Source organism: Colossoma macropomum, unplaced genomic scaffold (assembly GCF_904425465.1).
Source record: "Colossoma macropomum unplaced genomic scaffold, Colossoma_macropomum, whole genome shotgun sequence".
Lineage (NCBI taxonomy): Eukaryota > Metazoa > Chordata > Actinopteri > Characiformes > Serrasalmidae > Colossoma > Colossoma macropomum.
Window position 1 is genome coordinate 13761117 of NW_023494793.1, and position 21041 is coordinate 13782157.

Below are 21041 nucleotides of genomic sequence, written 5' to 3' on the forward strand. Positions count from 1 at the left end.
CTTAGGTCAACTGTGTAAATGTATATACTGACTTTTGGAGCTAATATTTAAAGCATCTTTTTAGCCCTGCAACCTTTGTGACATGGTTTCCCATTCCAAATGGCGAATGACCAGTATGTATGTGTTATGTTGCAGCTTGTGAGTCCATCTGAAAATGGTGAACGTGAATGAGATATGAATAAGAGGCGATCTGTCTGTGCAGTGTTGACTGAAGCTAAATGGCGAGCCATGTTGTTAAGAAATGAGATATGTGTGTACAGTTGTGTCAGTATTTATATGAGGTGCCCAATAACAACCTTAGGGGGCCTGGTCACCACCCCCTGCACCATGGGCCCTAGTGTAATTGCCCCATCTGTGCCCCCCACAGATATGCCACTGAGTGTAGATAAAGGCCAAAGCCAGGGAAACGACTGAAACAAGCTTGATTCAGTGCTAATTATTTTATTTTCATTACTTTGCATCAGATTTTTTGATAAGGCACAAACTTAACAGCAAATATATTACTGAAACTGAAAAAAATGTTTTAATTTCCATCAATGCGACGTGACACATATAAATACACATGAAACTTTTGAAATCTCCCTTTTTAAAACTTTGAGATGACAGTAGAGACAGTTTGTTAGTTAAAGAGCCTACTGAATTTGTACTGACCAAAAACCAGGAGAATTGTAAATGGAATAATCATTATGGCTTGTGAAACCGTGGCACTTTTAAACATCACATTGAACTTTTTTAATGAATCCTTATAACTCATTGTAGTCATGTGGTGTTGCAAAAGGGAATGATGAGAAGGAGCATTTCTGCTTTTAAAGGCATACTCCACCCTCTCGCACAGTCAGGTCATTTCACTAATACAGCCTACTGGAACTATAACTACACTACAACAAGCACATGGCTCTGTTTGCTACACATACTGCCATGTGTCAATAAATACTGCTTTCACAAAATCTGGGTCTATTAGTGTGTTTTTGAATTTTGCTTAATTTTTGACATCGTAGGGAGATTTCTGATGTGTAAGGATAGAGAGAGAGAGGAAAGAGTCTTGTTTGCAAATACCGTGACATGAAGAAGGTGTTGAACACAAAGCTTCTTTGGCATAAAAATCCCTGAACATACGTGTTAAAGAAAAGCTGGCAGTAACTAATCTAAGACAGACTGACGATGTGAAGCATGAACAAAGCTTGATATTGCAATAACACTGCTGAAAGTCGACATTGCATATGGCATCATAAATAACAACAGGCTGACTGTTAGCGTAGTGCAGGACCTGTAAATGAAATGATTGTCTTGTGCCTAACACTGTTTTCCCCACTATTTCTTCACTCGTATAAGAAAAAGCTGAGGAACCTCATTTAAAGTTTTCTTCACACCAAGTAAGTCTAAATGACTACCATACAACACTCCTCAATGAAAACCCTTTTTTAGTCTAAGCTAGATGTAATATTTTCAGGTAAACTGTCCCATTATGACTTCAAAGAGCTCTTTCCAAACAGTACTTTGAATGACGTTTAGGAACACCTGTGTGGAAAAGTTAACAGTGAACAAAACTTCAGTTTAACAATGGTGATCGAGTATAAATTACAAAGCAATAATATGCCTGAAACAAAAAAAAAAAAACCCTGAATCTGCTAATACTGACATGAATATTATATATATAAAAAGGTTAATTCTTTGTCTTCATTTGGGCCACCATGATGGTGTGGGGGTAACATCCAAGTGCTATGGGGAAAACCATGTTATACATGATTAAAATAGTACAAATTATACTTATCCAAACAACGTTTTCAATAAAGCACCAACAGCATCTCTATTTTTTGGCTGTTGTTATACGGTCACAGTTGCTTTCGTCCAAACTCGAGCGAATATGATGGATCTGATAGAATGGATAAATGGCATAGTTGGTCCACCAGAGGGCAGGGTAGATCCATGTTTTTCATTACGGTCTTGGCCTTCTTCGCCAAACGGGGGGACAGTGATGGAACAGAATGGGTTACTTCCTGCTTTGGAACAGACCGTTATCAGCAGAAAAAAGACCGACATTCCCAGTGCCATGGAAAATTGTGGAGAGGGAGGTAATTTGCAACGAGTCCTCCTTTTCAGCATCAATGTTGGAATGACAAGAGAAGGCCAAGAGGTACTTTTCAGTGCTAGAGAGCAAATGGATATAAATACTGTAATGGTCAACTGACACATCCATACATTCATACATACATTCAGACATGTACATCTCTCACACAGTCACTAAATAACATACAAAAGCAAGACAAGCACATTAAGTATAAAAAGGATGTAGAAGCAAAACACAAACAGCTCTCTGAAAATGAACTTGGAATGCAGCTCAAGATCTATCTCCATTGGTATGCATAGAAACAAAGATCAAAATGGATAAATTTGAGCTTAAAGATACCTTACGGTACTCAAACACCTTCTATAGCTTTTAAAACCCATTTTAGATAATACTGTAATAAAAGACAGACAAATCACAGAGAAACAATACTGTTGCACATTTCTTGACAAAACATATTTTGGAGGGGTCAGCTTTTGCATATACATCCCTTCACTTATTCAAAAGAACGAAACTGCCATGCACATTTATCAGTTTTCCACATCTGGGACTGAACTGGACAGGTCCCCTTCTGAAGCCTCAACTCCACTTAGTTATCTGCTGAACCGTCTGGTGCGTTTCAGGAAGGTGCAGGCTGTTCAAAGCTCACTGAGCATTAATGAAAATAAAAAGGACAGGAGGCTAATCATGGAGGAAGCAAGAGGCTTCACTTGTGACAAACGCAACTGAGGCTTTTGGCTCCCATCGCACAAGGGGTACTTCCCTAAAAACACAGAACCCTAGCTGCTTTCTAGCATCACACTGTCGTCTCACTCTTCCAGATCCCGCCCCTCATCCCAACTGACCCATGCGATTGGTCAGTTCCACTCGTGTCCAATTCGATCACGGATCCTTTTAGCGTTCCGTTTGGCGCGGCAGCTGTTGTTGACAAGGTTGTCCCGGTGACTGTCCCGGTCACTGCTGTTGTGGCAATGTTCAGTGGGAACGAGCTCCGCTTAGAGTCTCTGTCAGCCGCAGCGGCCAGTTTGAGGTTGTCCCTGCTAGCACTGCGCTTCTGCGCGTTCTGCTGCATAGCGACCCGACTTGCCACTGACGGCAGCAGCGGAAAGGGCTTCCTACTTCCACTGCTGCCGCCATCGCTTCCTTCCGAAGGGCTTGTCGCTAGTCCCTCCCCACGGTGCCTCCCATTGGTCAGCGGTCCATTCTGGCTCTCGGAATGACTGTTCCGGAGGCTTCCGTTTTCGCTGGAAGCGTGTCTGTGAAGATGATGGATGCTGACTTGGTCCATCCCAGGTGGACCCAGGGCACCCACGCTGCCCCCACCCCCAGCTCCACGTAGTGCTTTGAGCCGATAGTGTCCCCTTCCCTCCCCCCGGTGGTGGTACTGGGTACTTCCTGCCTTAGTTCTACTGCTAGTCTTCCGCCGTTGTGGCTGCTGAGCAGGCAGTGTGGTGCTAATACTGGGTAGCAGGTTGTTAGCAGGCTTGCTATTGGTGTTCTCTGTGCTTGTGCTAGTGTTGGTGTTGGTGCCTGCCAAAGCACGGGTGGTGTTGTTAGCGTTGTCTTGCGTCACCTGCAAGAGGTTGGTGAGCTTACAGGGTCCAGTGCCAATGCTGCTTGTGCCGCTAGGAGTAGACGATGACCTGGCAGAGGAAGAGTAGTTGTTGGGCTCTGCCAGAGGATGGCATCCCACGAAAAGCTGTGAGCCCTGGTCCGAGCTGCTCTGGACCCCAGCAGTGGTGGTACAGGGGTGGCTGTAGGCAGGAATGGGCTGGGAGCGATGGTACCCAGGGCAACACCCTAGCCAGGCTGCTTGGACATCTAAGCGCTTGAAACAGTGATGCAGCACCAAGAAGATTCCCAGCCCAGTGGCTGTTCCCCCATACAAACAGCTGAAAAGTTTCCTCTCTCTGTCCGTGTGCCACATCGCCATTGCACCGCAGCACCATAGAAGCAAAAACACAAACTGAGTCGCCACAAGTGCCAAGAACTGCACCTTCAGCGAGTACTGGTCCTCCACTGTAATCCCAGCATGCATTGGGCCAACCACAGAGTCAGTTGAAAGCAAGCTGGTGCTGCCACTAAGAGCTGGTTGTCCCTCGGGCAAGGGGGTGGAGCCAGAGGCGGAACACGGAGGGTCTTTGGCCCTCTGGGAGTTGCGGTACCTCAAGCGGGCCACGGTACACAGGAAGTAGATCCAGGTCACCAAGATCACCAGGCCAGCCGGAACGTAGAAAGCACCAATACTAGGTTGCCATACCAACCAGCAGCTGCGGAAGGGGTAAGAGGCAATAAAAAGGTCAGAGAGGGCAAAGGCAATGAATCACTCAAATGACAGAAACACAAAAAGGGCTCTGTTTTTAAAAGACTCCTGTTTAAGAGCATTGCCAGAATGCATAATAAATCTAAGATTGCTATAAGGAGGGTCATAGAGTGAGTGCATTGTGGAAAAAATGAAATAGATGGTTGTGGTCAGATTCCTGTTAGGCACTGCTAATACAACATTATGTTACTTACATAATAATGAGTCATCTGAATGTATAGTATGGATGAGGGACAAACTAGGTTCTGCTTTTCTTTTTCCTTTTCTGCTTGTCTTAATAATTCCTTAATTCGGTTTCCTTCAGGAGCATGCAAAATGTTATACAGTAATATTAAGTAATATTTCTGCTCACTAAGGAATGTTGTCTCCGTAGTTGTTGATGTTCACAGCTGCAGTGATTCCGCATATGATGAGGGGAACGCCCCCAGCTATTAAATAAAACCTACAGAGAGAAACAGAATGGAAATGTTCTGGATGAAACAAAGAATGGGAAGTAATAACACCAATCCATTATATGCAATCGATACAAATAATGTGAATGGGGTGCAGTCTAAAGCATTTGCGATTAAAAATATTATTTCTAATATATTATGCATTTCCTTTTCCCATCCATACTGTAATCCATGATATGAATAAACTGTATAGGTGTATATAGTAAAACAATACATTTATTTTGAGTTGTGTTCTACATTCTTTGATAAATTACACATTATGTTTGGTTAGATATATTCTTATAAAAGGCAGATATCAAATTTACCCCAAATGAAGTCAATCAGCCTAGATTGGTCCTTTAGTTTTCCATAGGAGCTACAAGGTTAATAACACTAACAAGTAAGGGAAGCCCATAGCCACCAATTAGCATCATGCATATTCAGGCATGGAGATATCACACTTGCCTCATATCATTCTCAAATAGTCTCGCTCATTCAGGCACCATAACATACTGTAATCTATACAAATACACAAAAGTATGGACATAAGGGCTGAAGATGGCTACTACTACAGTTTTGTTTACTAAAATGTAGTGATATATGTTGTGTGATACATATTTGGCCACTCTTTATTCTCTGAACAGAGGCTTGAGAAGTGCTGCTTTATGTGGGAGACAGAAGGAACAGGGGAATGATTTATCCCAGGGAGCAGGCCCTGTCTCTGAGGAAACCCTGTAGGGTGGGTGGGTAGCATGGAGGTCAGTGGCAAAAAGTCGAGAGGTCAGTAGTACAGTGTGAGAACCAAGCCGAGGGGGGAACAGGGTTGTAACTATGTCCATGTGAGTGTGTCTACATGCGTGACTGACAGTTAACATTATCCCTTATTAGATTTATGGTTTTCCTCTCCACTTTTATGTAATCCATTCTCCTTACATTCCCCCCTCTTATTCTCCTCTCTCCCTCTTTCCATACCAACAGATGGCTCATGGTTCTACAAAGAACAATGAACGTCTTTGACTAGTGAGGTTTTGCATCATGGTGGTCTTTGCGCTTGCACGCTTGTCTGTAAACAGTGCTTTATATGCTCCAATTTGTCTTGTCCACCTCCATCCATCCTCTCCCACAGCCTCAGTGCAAACCCCTTTCCCACACCAGCTCAGAAGAGGAAGCCATAATAAAGAAGGAAACAGCAGCATCATTGTCTGAGCAACAAGCATGTATAGTTAGCAGAATTAGGTTCTGAGTTCTGACCTGAGCATGGGCCGCTGGGTGGGCGGCACGACACCCTCGGCCTCTGGTTGTCTTGGTGTCCGCAATAAGGCCTCCTTATAGAGGACACGTGCGCTAACGCCGATCCACAATAGGGTGGACAGAGAAGAGTAATGCAGGACAATCCCCACCTAATTAACACACAATACAGAACCAAACATACAAATGTCAGTTTTAATATACAAAAAAAAAAACAAATGTATTGGTCAACATTCAGCATTCACTGTTATTATGGGCCACTTTATAGCCAAATTCTAGATGGAATGCTTACTGCCTGGCACACGATGGGGTAGCTGGTTAGGGTGATGCCCCCAGCAAACACCGCGGTCATCATGGCGATGTGGAAACAGGTGTTGAGGAGGGTGTGCCAACTTTTCCTACTAATTCTGATTGAGCTGAGAACAGAAGAGAAGGATGTGTGGTCAAACAAAACTCTCTTCTTTGTGACTGTGATTGAAAGCGCTTTTCTGCTATTTTACTTCAGAAAAGATCCCTGTAACAGTGGCCAGCACAATATTTTTACAAACCTTCAATACCTCATCTTCGTCTGCTGTTTTGTGTCATTAACTGACATTAACGTTTATTAACATGTCCTTTTTTATGGGCCTACAGTTTTTGATGATACTGATACTGATAAAAAGTAATAGCACTAAAGAAAACTTTTAGTTGAGGAGGGCCTAATAGCATATTGCTTATACTTACATTAGCACTGTCAAATATCATTTAAGACTTTTACAACTAACTAGGCTAACAGCATAGTTAAAGGGAGGTGTTACCTTATCAGGACAAAACTAAGTTTTGAGTTCCATTTTTTTAAAATATTAACAAAAAGAGTGTTTATGAAAATGCAAAATTCATGTAAGAGTTTCATATTTTTGATGAAAGTGTAGACTCCTGAATTTACCATCTGAGTAAGATTAGACTATGAAATTATTATTCAGCTTCTGTCAGTGTCTCATTGCACACATGCAATACCTGTGGTGCAGTATGTATGTGAAGATGATGGTGAAGAGGCAGAGGAGGAGAACTGCAGTGCAGGTGTAGACCACCGGGTGGAGCACTTCAACTGGAGCTGGAGACAGACCTGGGAAATCGGGTACCTCCTGAGTGAGAGAGAGAGAGAACGAGAAATAAGCATTACCAAATTCACATACTATGCATTCACATCGACAGACTAATTGCATTATCCTCCTCCTTGATAAGTGCTCACCACATTCCTTGACCTCTACATACATGAAACTCAAGCTCTAATTAAACCTCAAACTTTGTGCCAGGAAGTAAACAGTCATGAGATTACCCTGTCAATGTCAAATCATTTTCCAGAGCCATGTAAGGCCTAGCATAACTTTAATATCTCTTGCCCCATGTCAGGAAAAGAGGTTATGTAGTGCTAAATGTCTGGTTAGTAATGAGATATGCCTCCTCCCCATGTACAGGAATGAGTCTATCGCTATAACAGGGCAAGCAGGGCAGAAGAGCTCATTAACTATAGACGCACTACAGTGTAACTATCAATCTGAAGTTGTCTTACACTGCTATCAGCTGCTCTGCATGCAAGTGCTAGAATGGGATGAATTTGAATCTTATTGCTTTTTGTGCCCACACTGGGAATCAGTGGTAAGAATATACTTGCACAATATATCAACCTATATATAAATATGTCACAACCAACCAATATACAATATACATTTTAAGGCATGCTTTATAGGGGCCATATTCTACACTGGTTTTGCATTTTTTTTGTGTGAAGTTCACAATCAAGACAGCTGTAAAAAACTGTCATAATTCATATTTACATGTCCATTTAAGATTTATAGATGTAAATGACCTCTGCTCTCTTTCGCTGCTCTATATTGTGCCTGTCTTCAAAAAGCAGTCCAGGCTAAATTATATGTTATCTGTTTGACATTGAAAAAATGAACTTAAGACACTCCTTTTGGATGCCTGAATTACTTTGGATAGCTGCGATGACACATTTGTTTCCCCGACAGCCAGGAAAACTACATTTAATCATTTTCCTCACATCCTCCACTCAATTTTCGCCACATCTTCCAATAACTCTTCTACACAATGACTGTCTGCTTCAATCTGATTATAGATTAAGACTGAAATGTTTATATGCTCACTCTACTCTCTGTTTACTCTGTTTACATGCACGCTACAAATGATCCGATCCAAACTTACACGCATATGTAGAGTACAACTTAGTGTAGACATTACTATGACAACGAGCATCACGTCAGTCCAGTCAGAGTGAGATGAGCAGCAGTGAACAGCGCTTGTGTTTTTAATTACTTTAAAATGTTGTCAGACTCAGGAAAACGTCCTTCACATGTACTTATTAAAGAAGGAGTGAGAGGAAGACGTCATGTTCTGGTTGCCAGTCCCACCGCCGTCTTTTAAAGTTCATAAACTTTCACTATGACGTGACGCACATGCACTTAACATACTTAAACTTTACGACTGGGAATGTAATCAGAGGCAGGCATTTACTCGGTTATTATTCTTCTATTTAGTGGATTATTTACAGAATTACCCACCTCGTTCAATTGGACAGAAATTGTATTCCGAATGGCCTCAATTGAACTAGTCTATTCCAAAAGAGGTGTATACATGGACGTGTTCTATACCGATTGAGCTGTTAGTCCGATTATTAACGAATTATTAGGCTCCATATAAATGTGACTTCCTACCAAGGCTTATTTTTCAGTAACTGTTCTTAGTTATTCTAGTTATTCTTAGTTTTTAGAAGTGTATATTAAAACTTTGGACCCACCGGTGGATCCTGGCAATTTAAGGGGTTAATCCTAGACTTAATATTAATCTTCAAATATGATAATCAACATTATTATTCATTTTACATTCATATTTACAGACTTAACCAGTCTTTTCTATAAATAATTCTATAATTACTATAAATGTGTAATTCATGTAGATATGAGAGTGAGAAACTAAAGTGTGGGCCCACATGCCCTTAGGGCATTAGCACATAGAAAGACAACATTTTTTTAATACACCATATGTTCAGTTCTCATCATCGTAAAAAGAACCTTATATAGAATATTTGGCTTTGTCCAGTAGTTTTACCTGAAGCACAGCGTAATTACTGAGCACAGAGCAGCGTAAAGTAGAAGTGCTTGAGTCACTGTGAGCTAACTGGCAGCCATCTGAACTCCAACTCCCATGATGCTTGAGCGCCTGGAGACTCCAATGGGCAGCCACGGGGTCACTGCCAGGTGACGTGTGCCGCAGCGACACGATGATGGGAGCTGACTGGTTCCACATGGTGCATCCATCTACGAGAGAGAGAGAGAGATAATCGGGATCATTTGAGGCTAATGTGCACTATCAGGTGAGAGTGATTTCTGAAGATTCGGAGGATTGGATTTACTAAATTGCATTACAGGGTTATTCACTGCAGGAAAGAATGATGTCAGTTCTCTTCACAGGTTTCCTTTTACACAATTTTTCCCAGCACATGTTTACATTCTTTCCAGCCTAGTAAACTACACATGAATACGGTGCATGAAACAGCACTGTGGCCTGTGAGCTTTATCTGCCTGTACTCTGTTCTCTTTCTCGGCCTCTAATTAATGTCTTTAATAGTGTTTAGTTGCAGTTGTTTACTGCAGATCTTTACTGTAACTTCATGGACATTTTCCTAGAATGGCAAGTGACTCACCGAGGCCTACAAAGATGACAGGCGTGTTGACACTGCGTCTTCGAGCGTGGTCCGACAGGCCGCTGGAGTTTCCGACAAAAGGGAAGAATCGCCCGGTGCGAAAAGCCACAAATTGCAGTTTACAGTCCATGGGAGCAGTTGGAGGAAACAGGGATGAAGGGAGAGAGACCGAAGCAAGTGCTATGGCATTCTATGAAAAGACAAGAGAAAATTAAAGAGAGTGAATTAGCTACTGTACAATGGACGCTAAGACACATTCACCCAATATTATCTCGATGGAGCTTGATAGAAGTATTCCTTTTTAATATTATACTTTTTAACATTATACGTTTTCTGTTTCACCTTTAAAGGGAAAGCATTTAGTGAAGCGTTGTGGGTTCCTGTGGTACAACGAAAGCGCAGCTGCTGCTCATGGATGGAGTCTGTTGTGTCCAAGCCAGAACTGGCTCCAGAGCTTTCGCGTCTCTGATAGGCAGTGCAGCTCATGCCGGTGAACTGAGCAGGACGTATCAAATGAGCTTCCATCACAATGTTCCGAGATATCTGCAAAGCAGAGATACGAGGCAATGTTAACCACAGCAACAATTGCTGTGTTATTTCCTTACTGAAAAAAGATCGTTTCAGACTAATTTAGCATTTTTTGTGATATCCAAGAACTAAAAGTGAACTCAAAAGCACCCAAAAACATATAGTATATCTTTGTTGATAACCATAAAACCAAATTTCACGCAATGCCATTTACAATATTGTTTTCTAGCTTCTGCTTGTCTTATTATGGCAGAGCTTGCCCTGCAGCAAGACTAATATGAGAAGCAGGGACCCCTGCTAACCCCCCACACTAGTTGCTGAATGCTACGATTGTTCTGTGAGCATGAGTTTGCCATAAGGCTACACTGAAACTACCAGAAACTCTGAAAGATGATCAACAATTCCTTGCAATACTAATACAGTGCGAACAATGGAAATTAAGGGAATACGACTGATTTAAAAAAAAACTTTCAGGATGGTGTTTGAAAAGACTTTGCTTGGATGTGGTCCAATGAATCTTTCACCCAAACTAACACTACAAATAATGAATGAAAAAAGTTAGTGTCATTCAAATGAGAAAACTGATGACTAGTTCTCATTCACTGATCTAGCAGTTCTGGGCGAAGCATTCTTTTTTTATTTACGGTCCTGCAGTGCAGCCTACCATGGAGAGGTCCTGGGCATTGGGGTGGAGTTGTGGCCAGGCCAAGGTCTCCAGAGAGTGGACAATGGAGCTGCAGGCTCTCTCCTCCCTCTGAGCCCGGGATAAGATCTGATCATCTACCTGCATCAGGTTACTGCCCATCTCCACCAGCACTTCTGACAGCTGAAAGACCAACACGCAAATGAGCCCTCGAACCAATTGCTGTACTGTATGCCATGAGCATCTTTTCCAGAGTGTTTCTGAGGGTGTTTTGGTGGATCAAGGTATTCATATTATCCAACAAAAGTATATTATTTTGGTCAAACATAATGCAGGCTAATCTTAAACCATTTCACATTATTGGTTCACCAGTGAATTTTAATATGCTGAAAGGCAATCACAATCACAATGCTAACATGCTTTCCATATTGTGAAGCCTATTGTTCTTATAGGAAAACCATAGTGGAGGCAATGTGACAATATGTGTTGTTATCATGATAAATTATGGCACATTATGTCATACGCTTTTCGTTTTTTGTTATCAACTATTTGCATATTGTTTTCCAGGGAAACATGCATAGAATGAGTCAACAAATTGTACAACTCCTTTATGTCACTTGCTTTTCTAAGCATATCATGGATGTCCTCTTTACTTAAAAGAACACTGACCAACTGCATGTTTTGCTATGAAGAGAAACAAAATTAGTATTGTTTAATGGATTTACTGTAGTATGAGAAATGCTGAAAAAATGATTGAATTCATAGGTTTTGATAGTATTTTTTAACATAGCACTACTGAGTCTTTTTTTCTTTGTCAACTTATGAAACCTCCGAAATGAATGTTTGTGAACATGTCTTCATGTCTTGATGTCTCTATATATCACCATAGCGCCCACCTCTACTAAATTGTTGTTGGAAAACCCACATCATACATAAAAACATGCACACAAACAGATGAAGGTTGACTCTACCTCACGTAGCTGTTTGACATAGTCCATGAATTTCTGCATCATCTGGGCCACATAGAGAACATCCACAGTGTCTGAGAAGCCTGCTGCCTCCAACGTGTATGACCTCACCTGATGTGCTAACGTCACAGCATTGGAGGCATTGATGGGCATCTACAGCATAAAAACACAAACCGGAAGGAACAGTTAGTAGAGTTCTTATCTTACCATAGGGCACAGGACTCAGTCTAGGGGTGCATTTAATGCTTAGGTTTGTAGAAGAAACTCATTTTAAAGTGGATTTACCTTTGAGCTGTCTTGATATATCTGATAAGAGTGTATTAAAATATTGCACAGCTATAATACTCTTTTTTAAGCTAGAAATGAGCATGACCAAAACTTAAAGTCTAGTAGTTTGCAATTAAAGCAGCTGAATTGAACTTTTCTTATTATAGTAGAAGTATGAAGAGATGAGTTTTAGTAATAAAAAAGCTGGGACTACCAATATGAATGTAAGAAAGACATTGATTATGTGTTACTAGTATGAAATAACGGAGAACACTGTTAAGGTATTGAAGTATGAAAGTATAGAGGATTGTGATCATGCCCAATGCTGATACCCATTGCTACTGATATGGCAGTATGAACCAGTATGAAATAAGTTACCAGAACAGAAAACACTGCTAATTACCAATATTAGTGAAAAAAGAACACTGTTGATGTACTGTATTACCAGTATGAATTAACAGAGAACATTAGTGATGTATTACCAGTATGTAATGATAGAGGACATTGATGATGTATTACCAGTATGAATTAATATAGGACACTGATGATGAATTACCAGTATGAAATGATAGAGTACATTGATGATGTATTACCAGTATGAATTAATAGAGAACACTGATGATGTATTACCAGTATGAAATGATAGAGGACATTGATGATGTATTACCAGTATGAATTAATAGAGGACATTGATGATGTATTACCAGTATGAATTAATAGAGAAGATTGGTGATATATTAAAAGTATGAATTAATAGAGAACACTGGTGATGTATTACCAGTATGAAATGATAGAGGACATTGATGATGTATTACCAGTATGAATTAATAGAGAATGTTGGTGATGTATTACTAGCGTGAATTTATACAAAACATTTTTGAGGTATTACCAGTATGAATTAATGGAGAACATTGATGATATGTTACCAGTATTAAATATTAGCCAACATTAACAATGCATTACCATTATGAAATAATAAAAAATATTTATGATGTATTACCAGTATGAAATGATAGAAAACACTGATGTATTACCAGTATGAATTAATAGAAAACATTGTTGATATGTTACCAGTATTTAATATTAGATAACATTAACAATGCATTACCATTATGAAGTAATAAAGAACATTAGTGATGTATTACTAGTATGAATTAATAAAGAACACTGGGGATGTATTATCGGCATAAAATAATGGAGAACGTTGGTGACATATTACCTGGTGACATATTATAGAGAACATTTGTGATGTAGTACCAGTATAAAATAATAGAGAATACTGGTGATGTATTGCCAATATTAAACAGAGAGCACTGGTGATGTATTACCAGTATGAAAGTATGGAGAACATTGGTGATGTCATTCGTGTAAAGGCACTGGGAATAGTCTCCTTCCTCCCAGCGTCCTGAGCGGTCACAGTAGCGAGATGCCCTTTTCTGTTCCACACTGCCTCCTACAGTCACGGATGGGTAGCGCAGCTGCAGGCAGTACTGATACGAAGTAATTCCCGCCAGAGTTCTCGGCCATCTAGATGACAGGGAGATAGCACTACTCTAAGAGATCCATACTGGCAGTATAGGTACTTTGTAGAATTAGTGTATAATTTGAGTTGGTCTGAGCTGACAGTGTTACAGGGAGCGCTAATTATTATGTATTGTCACAGGATGGCTAGTCTAGTCTTCCTAACCTGAACTCTCCTCTGTTATTGGTCACTCTCTGTTCAGGGCAGAAGGTGGCGCTGTTCTCCAGAACCACAATCTCCACGCTACGTGAGGTGTTTCCTCGGCCCGTGGACACCACACACTCCCACTCGCCGCTGGCCTCAACATTCATGTTCGACAGGATCAACTCGCTGCAGAACAAATATTGGGTCAAAAGAATATTAACGCTATGTCACTGTTGCTGTAGTTACAATCATATCTCTAAAACTTTCTTAGTATCCAGTAGTCGTTACCTGGTGATGAAGGTGCAGTCATGTAGCACACTGTCCTCTAGGTGAACTCCGTTCTCAGGGTCATTAATGACTTGTTGGCCTTTGTGAAGCCAGTGCAATGTGGTGATTTTGTCCACCAAGGCGGCAGTACAGTGGAAAGGCAGCCTGTCTCCTTTAAACACAACTTGACGCAGGGAGGGCAACAAAGACAGAGTGTGCAGCTCCAAAGGGCCATCTGGAAAAAACATAAATACATACTGTCAGCCATTGCTATTGCAGGTAAAGCATTAAAAGAACACTTTAACCAGAATGACAAATGTGACCACCACCACATCTGTTGTAAACCTGATTAGTCACATCCTACAGTGGTGCCACAGAGTGAAATTTTCTGGTTTAAAGACTTAAAAAGCTTCCTTCTGATGACATATTTTGAAGGAGGGAAGAGCCATGGAAACCAACAACTGCACTGAGGTGGATTTTTCAGGTTGGGCTGTTTCAAAATGTTTTATTTCATTAGCTGGTGAACGCAGAAGGAAGCCAGATAGCTAACGTTACTAACAGAAAGCCAAATATCTTATTGCAGCCATAAAACTGTGGTAACAGTCTTTAAATCATCATTACGACAGAAGTGACTCGTCAGATGAGGAGGAGAAAAAGCTAAATGCTAAAGCTAGAAAGGCAGCTACCTAGTTATCTAGATACTTTATCTCAGTTTGGCTTCTTTTCTCTTGACTTGTTAGATGAAGAGCACAATGAGCCACATTGGGCTAGCTGTGCTGAGCTAAAAGCTAAAGCTACAGTCTTTACATCATCATTATGACAGAAGTGACAGGAATTTTATAATTCCTGTAACTGGAAACTGTGTGCTATCTTGGCTAAGTCTCAATCAAAAAAGAGATTTTAATCTAATGGGACATTCTTGGTTAAATAAAGGTTAAAAAAAAGTTAGCATGTTATCTGGCTATCTAGACACTTTATCTCAGTTCGGCTTCTTTTTTTCTGACTAAAAGAGTAATAAACTTGCCTCTGCTGTCCATTTTGAGCTAAGTAAAGACAGAATCACTGTTTTCTTTGAAATTTGTTCAATGACTGAGCTAAGAGTTACACTAACGCTAGCTTGATTGCATTTGTTAGCCCACAGATCAGTGGCTAGACTTGCAGTCAGTACTGGCTGATGCTACAAATATCATGTTCTCTCAAACCATTGAGTTTGAGTGATATAATGTGATACAGAACACTACGTAACATGACAAATAACATATTAAACTCTAGTTTTAGTTTGACAAATTGCTATATTAAAGTTTATTGTCTGGTGTCAAATCTTTTCTTTAAAACGCAATTGAGAATTCTTTGCCCGTGTACATGAAGGTGTCTATTTATGCAGACTAGAGTGCACATAACCTGGGTGAATATAAATGAATTTAATATTTCACACTGATGTGGTTGCCGTGTGTAAGAGGATAACACCCTGGTGTTATTCTTTGTCCAGAATATATGAAATATCATATCTGTGGGCCCTGCAAAGTCCTAACCGAGTAGCCTATTAGCTATCTCCTTGGGTAATAACCGAAGTAAATTTGATTCTATTCACTCTCTTACGCTAGTAGCAGGGGGTGAGACACAGTCATTTTCTTTGAGAGTTTTGTTGCTCTGTCATCATTCAGCCCCATCAGATTAGTTGCAAGAGAGACCCTGGCTGAATCAGAGACGTTTAGCGGCTTTTGGGATATTGGCAACGACCCTTTATTCATAACAGCAAAACCACAGTGGAATTACTCATAGACAGTCGGCTCTATCTGTTGCTTGCCAACACAAATATGTTTTAAGAGTCGCGGAGGAAGGAATGGTGACATGAGCTGATATTGAAACAGCAGCGGGGAGTCTGGTTTGAGGCCCTGAGACGCCGCCTGAAAAAAAAACACCCCCAGCGCATATCCCACAGCGGGATCAGACGAGGCCTGAATGTAAGCCACAGGGAAACCGAATCGGACCCCCAGTGATAGAAGACGGAGCGTAGAATGATGAGCAAGGAAAATGGAAGATGTTTGCATCGGGGCGGATGGGATTTGAAACATGCTCCAAAGGAATTCCGCTGAGCAGCCAGAACACCACAGAGACTGAAGGAGGTGGGATTTCCAGAAAAAGCAGGCAAATTTTCAAAGCAACACAGAATTCGATTTTTTTTTACCTTTAGGAATCCAGGAGCTTTAATTTCGGTAAATCGACACTTTCTCAGGATTTAATCTTCCCTCCCTCTTCCGGTTCTCTGGAGTACACGCCGCTCAACATGTGGACCCAAGCATATTTCTCTTGTTTCTTTTGGGTGAGGTTTTGTGTATACGGTATATAGTGTCTGTGTTGGCATATGTGGATGTATGTATCTTTCCCTTGTATGTATCTTTTTCTCACCACAGCTCAGGTCAGACTCTCGTAGTTCTCGCAGCGGCCTGTTCTGGAACCTTCTTGGATACGAGCAGTAGGTCTCATCTCCAAGCCGGGCCGAGCTGGAGCGAAAGAATCCAGGCACCCATCGCAGGCCGCAATCGCAGGACAAGAACTCTGAGTCAAAGTTCCTGTTAATGGCAGAAAGAGAAAATGACCACCATATAATATTCAGTATCACCATAAGCTCTTCACACAGGCCCCCTAGTGGTGTAGACAGAGGTGTAGACACTGGCGACTACATTTCAATCATATGATTTGTATTAAGAGAATAGCAATAATGTTGTGGTGATAAGGTTCTCTCAACACACATTTTTTACAGTGCTGACTAGCAATTCATAACACAAAAGATCATGTTTTCTTAAGGTTCTTTACATCCTGATAAACTCTGCCATATGAAGACATTTGGGAAATCACAAATGAAAAAAATTAAAATACTTGTGTTTAACTAACATGAAATTTATGTATTAGTGATGCACCAATCATTAATATTAATGGGCCATTTCATGTCCTTTAGAGCCAAATAAGCCAATTCCCCTTTGTATTTTTTTTTTTTTTGGATATATTTTTATTTATTTTTTTATCTCTTAACCTGAACTTAATATAGTGTTAAATAAACACATGAAATATACCAACATATTTACAAAGTTGCAATATAAATTACATAACTTGCTTTTTAATTAACTGAACTGACAAATGAAAAATCAGTTGCCAAATAAAATAACATTTAGCTATTTAGCACAATGAGTCATGCATAATTAGTATTATTATTTATGTTTTGGCATAGGGGTAGCAGCAGGATTCTAGAGCACTTTTCTCCATATATTATTTATATCATAAAATTACAACACAGATTGGCCAAAATTAAAATAATAAACCGATTGCCAGTCGTGTGTTTGGAGCAAAAAATCTGCCAATTTTGATCTGGGCCAATTACATTTATGCATCCCTCACAAGTATACATTAATGTTTTGCTTACTATTAGACTGCAGTCATGATCACACAGTTTTCCACATAAACAACTGTGGGGTTTTTTTTTCCTCCCCTAATCTTGCCTACAATTTAGTCATGTCTGATTCCTTCTGCTAGCTAGGTCTCCCTCAGTCACAAAATACTAGCAGAGCTAGGAGGATGAAGGCAAGCACATGCCTGCTCCGAGTCATGTGAAGCGCCACAGCATCCTTTTAACTGCTAATTACGCAAAGTCACTGGACAGCTCAGCATGCTTGGAGGAGAACACTAACCACCTATTCTGCTATATCGGCAACTACACATCCATGCTGGCTAGCACTGTGCTGAGCAATGGAGTCCATGAAAGCCCCTCTCTCTCTGGATGGAGATGGCTATGGCATCGCTTGGGATTGAACTCGTAACCTCTCTCTAACAGCCTCTTTTCTCTTCTGCCAAATTGGCTGATATCTGCTCATGCTTACGCTTCCTAGATTCTGGCTATGTTTATATGCAAACACATTTGACTAGGTGGCAATTTAGCAAGTCCAAATGGCCTGACTGCATGTCTGGATGGTGGGAGGAAACCCAAAGACATGGGGAGAACATGCAAACTCTGCAAAGAACCCTGGTCGCCCAGCCGGGGAATCTTGCTGTGAGGCGATGATACAAACAGTTTGAGCTAAAATAAACATTTGTCACTTACCTTGTTTGCATTTTTGCATCAAATAATTGCAACACTGGTCGGCCAAAATGAAAATAATAAATTGGCCAGTTGCCAAGAGTGTGTTTGGAGCATAAAACTGCTAATTCCACTTTTGGCCAACTCCGACTGTGCATCCCTAAAACGTATACCTCGTATACCTTGCACCAATCAGAAGTCAGAACTTTGTTGTTTTTGCAAGACTCATGATGCATCAATAAATACGTTTTCTGCCTTCTTTTATTTACATGCATTAAGCCCCACGGATGAAAACGCACCCATGTCACATTCTGTTTGCTGTGGTATGAACATATGATTGTGAAAGCTAACAACTGTGGAAGATAATTGCTCAAGTAATTGTGATCAGGCAGTTGTGACAGGCCTACTTACTACTCATGCATATCAGGCCTTACTTCATGGTGTTAATCTTATAGCAAAATTCACTACAACATAGAAACCAAAGTTAAAAATGTACCAATATATAATTATAAGTTTAAGATGTCCTTTGCTATGGTCAACAATAGTGACTGATATTAAAAATGTCTTTATGTAACATTAACACAGGCGAATAAATACATATGTGTCTTGTACACAGGTGATTAATTGATCTCTGGAAACCAAGCTGAACTGGTGCTCTTTGGTGACCCTCTGGCTATGAGAGATGATAATCTATCATGCTCGTAGTCCCTGTGCAGAGTGTACACTTTCACTCTAATGGCTCAGGAGACTGGGCTAGATATCAGCCATATCCTCCATAGTCACATTACGGGATTAACCCGTCATACCTGACAAAGAACCAGCTTTTCCTTTCTATGAGTTAAACCACAGCTGGGAATTAACATCATGGAACAGACTCACACACATACTTTCCGTAATATTTATCAGACGTCTCTGAGCGTCGAGCTAATCCAGGATTGGAGTTTGCTCTTAAACAAATGGCATTTTTTAGCACTGGTGGAACTTTACACTAGATCGGCACGATTAAGTCTAAACTTTGACTGCACGGCTACGTGTAGAGAAATGTGAGATAATTCTTTTGCTATTTCCCTGATAACACATATTTTTTCATTTGAGTAGTCCTCCAGGTTTCAGTGACATTAGAATACATTTCAAATATCCTTTTCTTACTCACACCAGCTTTAAAGAGGGAAGCTCCTGGAAGATGCTGGGCTCCAGTGAGGAGAAGATGTTGCCCGAGATGTTACTGAGGGACAAGAACAAAATTCAGGAAATTAATGCAGGATATGACACCGTCACTCATAACCGTGTGACTCCTGGCCAGTTGTCAGTCAGACATGAGATAATTATCTTGAACCCACAACTGGCCACAACTTAATTATCATTACTTAATTATCTTGTTCCTATGACTTAATGATCTCATTCCCACACCTTACTAACTCATGGCTATGACTTAATTATTTTGCTCCTATGCCTTACTAAGTTGTAGCTATGATTTAATAATCTCATTCCCACATCCTACTAAGTTGTGGCTATGACTTAATTATCTCATTCCCACATCCTACTAAGTTGTGGCTATTACTTAATTATCTCGTTCCCACATTCTACTAAGTTGTGGCTATGACTTAATTATCTCATTCCCACATCCTACTAAGTTGTGGCTATTACTTAATTATCTCGTTCCCACATTCTACTAAGTTGTGGCTATGACCTAATAATCTCATTCCTATACCTTACTAAGTTGTGGCTATGACTTAATTATCTCATTCCCACATCCTACTAAGTTGTGGCTATTACTTAATTATCTCGTTCCCACATTCTACTAAGTTGTGGCTATGACTTAATTATCTCATTCCCACATTCTACTAAGTTGTGGCTATGACCTAATAATCTCATTCCTATACCTTACTAAGGTGTGGCTATGACTTAATTATCTCAGTCCTATGCCTTATTAAGTGGTGGCTATGACTTAATTATCTCATTCCTACATCTTACAATGTCGTGGTTATGACTTCATTGTCTTATTTCCACATCTTACTAAGTGGTGGCTATGACTTAATCTTCTCATTCCCATACCTTACTAAGTCATGGTCACAACTTAATTATCATGACTTAATTAACTCATATTTACACAGTACTAAGTCAACGCTGTGGCTTAGCTTGTCCCTATGCCTTACTAAGTTGTGGCTATGACCTAATTATCTCATTCCCACATCTTACTAAGCTGTGGCTATGACTTAATTAACTCGTCCCTACACCTTATTAAGTTATAGCTATGACTAGCTAAGTTCATCCTCTTCCTCTTTTACCTTCAACTCTTTTAAGCATAACAGTCTTTTCCAAATAACTGGTTCTTCTCAGAAAATGTCCAAAATAAGATTTTATTTGGTGAGCTGTGCATCGAGTGAGAGATGAAGCTTGATTTCTTCAGGAATTCATTTGTTTGTTTTCTTTGTCGTGCAAAGAATTCTCAAAAGTCTTCATCAAAACACTAAAGTTTAAAGGCATCTTCATTTGTCCTGTCTCGCTTCTTTATTGTCCAAGATTCACATCTCTTACTAGGTAATGGCTTAATTATCTCGTTCCAACACCTTACTAAGGCTATGACTTCATTATCTCAGTGCTGCGCCTTCCTAAATCATGGCTTTGACTTAACTATCTTATTTGAACACGTGACTAAGTCCTGGCTTTAACTTAGTTAACTCGTTCCCATGCATTACTACATATGGCTATGACTTAATTATCTAATTTCCACCCCTTGATAAATTGTGACCGCATTTTATTTTTGTTAATAGGCACTCTGTAATTTTTCATTTTAGAAATACAGACTGCCCATTTTTCATGATGAATGGACAAATTAAAACAGTCCAAATTTACTGCT

General features: G+C 40.2%; 1 protein-coding gene across 2 annotated transcripts in view; it reads right to left on the minus strand.

Moving 5' to 3' along the window:
* Positions 1-2159: 2159 nt before the first annotated feature.
* adgra2 (adhesion G protein-coupled receptor A2) overlaps positions 2160-21041 on the minus strand; it is a 63053-nt gene continuing 44171 nt past the window's right edge. The window contains exons 4-18 of one of the 2 annotated variants that reach the window (XM_036578559.1): positions 19335-19406; positions 16519-16682; positions 14131-14344; positions 13864-14028; positions 13505-13703; positions 11913-12062; positions 10963-11124; positions 10113-10313; positions 9771-9960; positions 9176-9384; positions 7064-7191; positions 6360-6483; positions 6071-6219; positions 4741-4830; positions 2160-4335 (exon numbers count right to left, since the gene is read on the minus strand). In XM_036578559.1, the coding sequence (XP_036434452.1) occupies positions 2862-4335; positions 4741-4830; positions 6071-6219; positions 6360-6483; positions 7064-7191; positions 9176-9384; positions 9771-9960; positions 10113-10313; positions 10963-11124; positions 11913-12062; positions 13505-13703; positions 13864-14028; positions 14131-14344; positions 16519-16682; positions 19335-19406 (3691 nt within the window). In that variant the 3' untranslated portion in view covers positions 2160-2861. Of the gene's footprint in view, positions 4336-4740; positions 4831-6070; positions 6220-6359; positions 6484-7063; positions 7192-9175; positions 9385-9770; positions 9961-10112; positions 10314-10962; positions 11125-11912; positions 12063-13504; positions 13704-13863; positions 14029-14130; positions 14345-16297; positions 16404-16518; positions 16683-19334; positions 19407-21041 lie in introns of those variants that run through there. The other variant, XM_036578560.1, reaches the window with a different exon arrangement.